This window comes from Pholis gunnellus, assembly GCF_910591455.1.
Source record: "Pholis gunnellus genome assembly, chromosome: 4".
NCBI classification, from domain to species: Eukaryota; Metazoa; Chordata; class Actinopteri; order Perciformes; family Pholidae; genus Pholis; species Pholis gunnellus.
The window spans coordinates 13,511,111-13,520,584 of NC_136530.1; the positions used below are offsets into that span (position 1 = coordinate 13,511,111).

The 9,474-nt window shown below is 40.7% G+C and overlaps 1 protein-coding gene across 1 annotated transcript; it reads right to left on the reverse strand.

The window, feature by feature from the left end:
* Positions 1-458: 458 nt before the first annotated feature.
* Positions 459-3,993, reverse strand: LOC306694864 (potassium voltage-gated channel subfamily V member 2-like; the record flags this gene model as incomplete). Its single annotated transcript, XM_079157904.1, has 2 exons — positions 459-749; positions 2,746-3,993. The coding sequence occupies 2 exons, from the start codon at positions 3,991-3,993 to the stop codon at positions 459-461; spliced, it is 1,539 nt and encodes a 512-aa protein (XP_079014030.1).
* Between the last annotated feature and the right edge of the window lie 5,481 nt (positions 3,994-9,474).

A 9,474-nucleotide genomic window follows, 5' to 3' on the forward strand; every position in this document is an offset into this window, starting at 1 on the left:
GCGAGGAGTCTTTTCATTTACAGGGACTCATCGTTTACAATTCGCAAGCTTTAAGTTCAAGTCGAGTGAAGAGTCAATGTGGATGCAACTTATGCACAACTTGATTGTGTTAAAAACCTTGGGCCCTGTACAGACACTCAACTTTCTTTTATGGTACCATAAGTTATTTGGATAGAGACTGCAATTAAAATGGCTTAAAATCATCATGTTTTCGTTCAAACCTTACTTCTGTGCTACTCAGCTATCTGCATCTATGAACAATTTGCAAAGTAACCCTCACTTCGGCCCCCCTTTCTTCTTTCTCACCCACATCCTCTTTTTACTTTCATTCACTGTCAGATATATTCAACTCTACCTATCACATTTTTCATGTATGGTAAACTGGAGAAGTTTCATGTTTACCAAGCAACAAGTTTCCACTTAACAACCCCCCCATAAAAGATCATTTTAAGTTTCACTCAGCGTGGGCAGTTGCAGCTACTGTCTCTGCTATTGTCTTCCTCCGAGTAATGAAAACACATGCCCATCCTGTGTTGGAGACGCCTCTTTAGCTGAAAGCGTCGCTCCAGTGACTTAATGTTGTACTCCTCTGCTTTTAGCTTGGCGTAGTAATCAGAGAACTTGTTAAAAAGGAAAGAGATCGGCATACCATTGAGGATGATACCAAATGAGATGCAGCCAAAGGCCACAATGCGGCCCACAATAGTTACAGGTACCACATCCCCGTAGCCCACAGTGGAGATGCTGACCTAAAAGAGAAAAGTGAACAGTCCCATGTTATTCAGTTTTCATAAACATTTTCTTGAATATGATATGATTCTTCATAATAATTAGAACAATAAGCTAAAAGAGAATTTAATTGTAATACAGGACCCTGGTGGCACAACAACAGAGGCTCCGCCAACTGATGAGAACATTTCTTATCTCCATATAGTCGACACTTTACAGTTAAAATGCTGCTAAACAGGCGTAACTGGTAGGATTTATTTATCAATTGGGGGAAGTGGCGGAATCAAATCAAGTTCACTTGTTCTGTTCTGAACGAAACATCATGTTCATGCAAAGCGAGCCGATGTTAACAGCGCACATCAGCTGTTGTTCCTTTGTGAAACATTCAAAGATGAGAACTTTCTGAGACTGCATTCTGTACAACCAGGCTACTAAAAATTACTAAAATTTGTAAAGAATTGGTGCAATCATTTATTTTTATTATTTCTATTTTTATTTTTATTTTTATTCATTGTGGATTTTGTACTTTTTTACTTAGTTGATATTCTTTACTGTTTATTACTTATTTATATTACTTGTTGCTCTTGTTTTTTACCATGTACCTTGTTTGCATGTCCACTTTGCTGCTGTGATCCTGTAAATGTCCCCACTGCAGGACTAATAAAGGATTATCTTATCTTATCTTATCACTCCTATCTAAAGTTTCAAATGGGCAAGACATGGACATGTTTTTTGTTGAGACACAGAACAATTAGGAACAGCAGGATTTACCAGTAATCAGCCTGTAAGACATGTGCAAATTGGTTTGAAATATTGCTAATCATTGTCTTTAACTTTCCTTCTCCACCACAGAGCAAGAGAGGGGGTCTCGGTGATTACATTTCCATGCTACTGGTTTAGTCTTAATTTTGCCCTGTTGATAAATTGTGCCACTATGGGGACAAGTGGGGGTTAAAGTGTTAAAAGGTAAAAACTCCAGCCACACTTGTGTAGAGTAGAATAACCAACATAACAAAACCACTTTATTGTCAGGTCTAACAATAAATAATAATAAAGTTGAAGTTTATAGACTGGTTCAGGAATTAATCATAAAACCTGGAGATTAATTAGCATTTTTGCACATCCGGTTCCCTGGTTTCAAAGTCAATGGATTTTGGTTAGATGTCTGTACGGTCTGAGGTTAACACAAGTTTAAGAGAATTTAACGTTTTGTCCTATGATATAACATATGTAAGTATATACCCCTCTCGTGGATTTTGGAGCTTTTAAATGTCTTAAAAGGGTGGTTTTTAAGTGGCTAAATGAGACTACAAAATGTTTATAGTCTTTTACTCTGATGAAAATTCCACTGCTAACTCCACAGACGTGCTATCTCCATGACACATGGTGCCACCAACTGCTAAACACTTGACAACTACCTAAGGTTCCTTATATTCTTATGTCCCTCCATAGGCACCCCAACAAAACAGAAGTCACAAGTGCAGCAGCAACACAGCCTTGAGGCCTGTTTCACAAAAGAAAGTAACGAGAACTGCTTACACTCAGATTGCCCCTGCATGAAAACATGTCAAAATGAACCTAAGAAGAAATTGCATGCATGTTGCAACTTTGGTGAAACGGGCCTCAGATCCCTCACTGGCTTCCCACTCACACTGTCAGTTGTATTTGTTGAAAACACATGGCCACATCACAGTCAGCGAGCAACATAAATAACATAAATGGTATTTTTTAAGCGTGTGGTTTATCTTGAGACGCTCTTGAGAAAAAAAGAGCATTTCTAGTTCAACCAAATATAAAATACGGCATCTGAGAGTTTTGGGCCTGACGATGGAGTGGATTCGATCTTTTGAAATTTAAAACATGTATTTTCTGTGCAAGGGCCTACAGGTTTTATTTTCAACCAAATAACTTCTGCAGCTAGTATGAGATATAAGAGCTTGTAACCAGTGAAACAAACTGCTGTGATGTCATATTGGAAAACAAATATTATTATGAAAGTTTCCCAGCTATACTCACTGCAGCCCACCACCAGGCATATGGAATACTGCTGATGGGAGATCCCTCGGTTTCCCTCTCGGCTGAATGGAGGAGCGCAGAGAAAGTGAAGATTCCCATGGCAATGAAGAGAAAAATGCAAGAGGCCTGCTGGTAACACTGCCGCAGGGTGAACCCAAACGCTCTCATTCCAGTGGAGTGTCGAGCCAGCTTCAAGATCCGAAAGATTCGCAGCAGCTTGAGGACTTTGAGGACGTGGCTGAGCTTGCTGACCTGGGCCATGGCCCTGAGGTCTTCCTGTGCATTCGCGTTATCAGTGTCAGTCAAGACTTCAAAGATGATCTGGATGAAATAAGGTACGACTGCCACCATGTCCACGAAGTTGAGTCCACTCTTCAAAAACATTATCATGTCAGGAGTGGTGACAAGGCGAATTAAATATTCAAAGGTGAAGAACACAATGGTGATGATCTCCACCCATTCCATGTACGTTTTACCGTTGATTTTATACTCTTTAAGTTCCTCAACAGTGTTGAGACTCATTGCGACGATGGAGAAGAGCACAAAAAGGTTGGAGAGCACAGTGAAAGCTTTCGCCAGAGTCGAGGAGTACGGATTCTCCACAAGGTCCCACAGAGTCTTGCGCATATTCCCAAAGACCATGTCCTTGAAACACTCTTCGTCATACTTTACCTCTATCTCTGCCTTCAGCTCCTGCTCCACCTTCAGGTAGTCTTTCACCTCGTCCAGCTTCTCCTCGAACATCATCCAGCAGCAGCGCTGGGTGTCCTTCAAGCTCAGGCCCCAGTATGCAATCTCTTCCTCGAAGTTGATGGGGCACATTTCCCGTATGACCCACAGCACTCCACTTGCATAGAAATGGCAGATGTGGTGAAAAAAGGCAGGGTCACGGTCAAAGAAGAACTCGTTTTTACGTACAGAATAATCGTCGCACAGCGTGAGGAGTTTTGCGGTGTCCCTGCAGAGGGCCAATGAGCCTATCCGGGTGTTAGGATAGTTAACGGCACACTGTTTGGGGATGTGAAACACTTTCCCTCCAACGTTAACACTGATGCACTGTTGTTCTTTGGGTCTCTCCTCTGCTTTGATGTCAGGACTGTCCAGAATCTCCAGAGATGTCCATGCTTTAACTCTTTTCTCCTGAGAAAAAGGAAATGTTTTGTTGTCCTTTGCACTGTTTGATAGACAGTTGATAGTCGAGCGACGGTTTTGAAAACATCTCTGCAGTTTGGCCTTCTCTGAAGTCATGACGGTCATTCAAGGCAGGAAGCCAAAGAAACAATAGGGAAAAAAAGCAGAACAGGAAACACTCCAAGAAAAGGATTACATCAACATCAGAAAGACGGTGTTTGATCCTGCGGGAACTGAGATCCCCGTGAATAGAAGCTCTTCCTGTTTTTTCTGTCTCAGTTGTGGCTGAGATTGTAGTCCAGAGAGCCAGGTGGAGATTCCCCTCTCCAACTGTTGCACTGTGCAGACAACATATGTGCATTGATTCATCAGACAAGGAGATCAAGGATGAGCAAAGGACTTCATCCGTTTAATCTCATTGGTGCCCTTCCAAGTCTCCTTAAGTAGTTGTAAATATAGGGGGAGGCGGGTTTAGGAAACAAAGTTGATTTAAGGATTTTGAAGTGACGAGACAAAGGGCTAACTGAGGCTGTATGTTGAGATGATGTTTTCTTCTTATTGCTCTTTTTAAATGACATGTTCTTCCATTCCTGTCTATGTTCATTTCCTCAGACTACTCTCATAGGTCTTAAATAGATAGTGCTAATTAATTATTCTAAAGGAATACTTATAGTCTTGTTAAAGGTGAAGCATGAATTGCTCACTCTAAAGTGGAGTTTATTTTCTAAATTTAAAATATCAAATATATAAATAAAGACGACTAATGATTGAAATGCTCAAACATGATTATCATAAAATATCTACGTCATTCACACCAGCTGTAATCAACCTGCAGTGTGTTAAATAGTACCATGGTGATGCCGAAAACAGCCCTGATAGAACTCTGTAGGACAGCTTTTCCTCCATCCATGAGCCTGGCAAACATCACACCAAAACCAAAGCGAGTTGGGTGACATGGAAGACTGCAGACCTCGAAATCATACTGCAACACGCTGAACACACTGAGGAGCAGTTCAACAACAGAACAAACAAAGATTAAGTCTCGTCAGCGCAAACTCGAGAATGCCCCAGCTGACAATGTATCGGGCTATTACAGGCAGACCAGGAGACAGAGGCAGAGGGCGTGGAGGAAAAGACAGAGGAAGTGTGGCAGATATTACAAGACCGCTGGCTCATGAGAAGGAGGATCCTAGAACGCTGTACAGTAAACAGGGTGATGTATACAAAACAAGATGTCCATCAATATCAACAGTAAAACGAGTCACTCAACTTATATCTGCTGAACATTCACACCCACACACACACCATGGTTTCAAATGTTCCATCTGTCAACACGGCTGAGCTGTCCAAGGTGCCCTCCTCTCTACGGTCTGCGCATAAATATGACATCATGGTCCATGCATGAAACAATATCCTCTCAAACGAGATGCTAGTGATGACATTACACCCGTTTTTGAGTCTTTATTGAAGGGTGGTGAAGCGGACACCTACAGACATTATAAACTGAAATGTCTATGACACAATCTGAACTAATACACTTCTTTCAGGAACTGCTCTAACCTAAAGGTCACTTAATGGTTGAACACTCACGTTACCGTGTGTCTGGGCACACTCGGAGCAGATAAGACACTTAATCGTTACGGTTGAGACTACAATGTTTTATGACCCCATCTTCGTGTTCGCTTTACGATCTTGACATTCCTGAGGACACAGAGAGCATCAAATTGTAATGAACAACTTAAAGAATCCTTTACTTGATATTCTAGGACTAGTCGTAGTAAGTCCCTATATTTTATATATACATATATATTAAAACGTCTGAGTTTCTAAAAGTTATGCATAGTTAGGGCAACTGTGATACAATCCACATCTCTCAGACCAACGGGGGAGACCCCCGTGTCTCTAACCCAAGACTCGAATTTGTGCTGTACTTTTGAGATTAATGTTATGCATTCATTTATTCTGCAGGATGAATAGGTACATAGGTACACATGTATATCTACATCATTGTTTGATTCATTTAATCTTTAATTGATTAGGTTGTATTCAGTGATTCATATCAAACTATTTGGTATCATTTTGCAGCTGAGATAGCACCGAGTTCAAATAAGGAAGATTTAAAACAAATCTGTAAGTAACTAGTAATTCTTAATAGTTAGTTTCTAATCCACACACCATTCTGTCTCCACACAATCTATTTTTCCGTCGTCGACTTGGCCAATGCATTTTTCTTCATACCTGCGCACAAAGACATTCAGTTTTGGTTTGCCTTCTTATTTACAGGAAGAGGCTATACCTGGACCCGGTGTCCCCAGAGATATATTCAGTAAACCCTGGTGTGTTTAACAGTGCCTGGAGACACAATCTGGCTGATTAACACTGACCAAATGGTTCTGCCTTGTTGATGACATCATGATTTGCAGCCCCACAGAAAAAGCATGCAAATTAGATACAGTATGCAAATTAGATACAGTTGTCGTACTTAAATGTTTGGCTGCATATGGTCACAAGGCTAGCCTGTCCAAATTGCAATTTGCTTTCCCTAAAGTTTCATATCTGGGACATGTGATCACAGCAGAGGGCAAAACCATCTCTCCCAAGAGGATACAGGCAATTCAAACTATGCCTAAACCACAAACTAAGAAACAAATGATGAGCTTTTTAGGAATGACGTCATAGTATAGAGAGTGGATCCCAAACTACTCAGAAAGAGAGGCACCCCTCTCTTGCATGATTCATGGAAAACATCTTTCTGCGCATAACAAACTGACCCGGAGTGACTCCGATTTAATGACTTAAAGAGTGCATTACTGTCAGCCCCGACACTTGGACTCCCTAAACGTGACACACAGTTTAAGCAATACGTTGACCAAAAAGACATCAGTTTTGACTCAGGAACATGGGGGGACAACAAAGACCTGTTGCAAATTCACTACTAGACTAGACCCTGTTGAAGCTGGCCTTCCTCACACATTGAGGGTTCCTCATGCAGTTACACATACCCTGAACACACAGATAACATCACACCTCTCTGCACAGCGCTGGCTGTGCTATCACACAACCTTATTAGATTGCCTAACCTTACTGTGAAATGATGTACTACCATTAATCCTGCCACTTTGTTTCCTACACCAGCAGATGCAGAACCTTATAACCGTGTCGTTTCCTTTGAATGGGTCTGCACACAGTTCTGACAACATCTCAACAGGAAATGCATCAGCAGAAGCTGCGACTGAGCAAGTGGCGCTTTCAGGTTACTCATTTCAGCAAACGAAACGTATGCTGGGTGTGCCTGCAGAGAAATCTCTCACTTATAATCCTAAAATGTTGCAATCATTGACTACCCCTGCAGAGCTTAAGTGTTGGGATCTCATCAGGGGCAGATTCCAAAAATGATGTATGGATGGGCCCAGACAATAGGCGCTGTTAGTCACATACTCTCTTCCAATGTTACCCTAAATTAGCTCCCGGTCGAGATCACGTGAGCAAAGCGGGATTATGTAATGCTATTTATAATGCCCAAGATGTATTGTTTGTACTGTAATGTATTGTTAGCAGCAGCCAAACGTCGCATGGAGCAGGCATCACAAAGCGAGGGGTAAGAACGGCCTCCCCTTTGACCTAAATAGCCTGCCAAGCTACCAAACAGCACATCTGAGACAGTGACGTAGCCAATTACCAATTTGTGTGGCTGGGGAGAGAGGAGGGCAACAACCCGAGTGTCTCAAACCGCAAGGCTGTCACACAGAATTCTGTGGTAGGCGCTAAAATGATGTGTGCTTAAGTAATGGCAGTAAACAACTGTGTTACTGATCACCAAGACCATGGCAACCAAAGAACACACAACCAAATGCAAACAGTCAAAGTGACAATTCTGTGTAATACTTATTACTTAATTACTTAATTCTTGTGCACATTATTATTAGTCACTGGCGTGTCGTCTCCTTATACAGGTCAACGGAGATGGTCTGATGTCTGTGTTCCACCTCATCTACGGAGAACTTGCCATGTTGATGTTAACATTCTCTAGCTTCAACAGGGAGTTGCTTACAACTCGCAAAAACTTTAACAAGTAGGTTTATTAGACTTGACTAGCACTATGCCCTGATTGACTCTTTACATAAGATATTGATTATTATTAGATGATTCAGGGTCATATTTATTTGTGTTTACATGTGCTTTGTGTTTATATTGTTATGTACGGTGGATTTTTAAGAGATCATGTAAACGTTTTGATACAGACTACAAAAGGGCGCCACACACCGGTTCCACTGACACACTATGTTTTAGATGAATTAGAGTGAAAACACACTTTATAAACGTTTAATAAACACTTCGTAATCTAGCCATCACATGAAGCTACTGTCCTCTCCTGCTAACCCATTTGTCCAGCCTCATGACTGATCATCAGATTATAACCTGACCGGGACAGACGGACAGGCCAGATTTAATAGAAAACAGTAAACTCATATCTCAGAGTGCACAGTTTAAGACATCCGTACACAGTCAATAGAGCCAGCAGGTCAAAAAGCGAAGAACCGGTAAAGATGATCCCTCTGACCTGTTTGGACAGCTGTCAAATGCGCTGACTCAAAGCTGTTTACATAGAATCAATGTTCCACTGAGATAGTGGTGATGAGCAACATCACCGTACAACACTTCTTACAACCCACACATTTCACCTGAAGCTTGAGGATGGAGAAGGAAGCTATAAAACGACATGCTCCATTTCCTGGCAGTATTTTCATTATGCAGTCTAAAGTGGCGACAACGCTGCTCCAAGAAACAAAGTGTGTGTGTGTGTGTGTGTTCGTCTGCAAAGTCTCCTATCTGACAATGTCGAGAGAAGATGCTCCATAACAAGGAATTTGATTTGTCATGTTGACAACAAACTGAATTCTTTGATTGCCTTATATGTGCTCATCATCTTTTGGCTCTTGAATATTTGTACCACAGGAAGAGTACACACAATACAGTTAAATTACTGCGATACTGATTGAACTAGGTAGTTAGGTAATTTTATATATATATATATATATATATATATATATGGACATTAAGTGTTTATTACTGCATTTGTCTGCAATTAAGACTTTTCCTATAAAAAGGCACATAAAATTATTACAACTGTATTTTACTATGTTTTCATTTTGTATCTGTTAATACACCAGACTCTACTTATGAGTGCCTGCACAGGAGGTGTAATAGTTGTTGACAAATACATAAACACCTTTATTTGCATACATTATTGTATGTTATGAAAAATGTATTAAATGTTAAAATACTGCTAAATAGGAGGACTTAAAAGGGTTGAAACAATTTAGATTATATTTTCATGCCATATGTTGTTCTTCATTTATTGACAGAAGAAAACAGAGGACAATGAGTCATTCTTTTTCGTCACAACCTTCCCAGATTGTGTCACCTGCTCACTGTGAGTAATCAAAGACAACCTACTTTCGGTATTACGCTTCTGAAATAAACAGATAAAGATCCGGATCGTTATCCTGGGTTGGGCCCCGTAACGTGACGCAACTTCTTTTGTTATTCAGGTGATTGAGTTAACAAAACTAGTTTAACAAATATAGACTTCTGTCA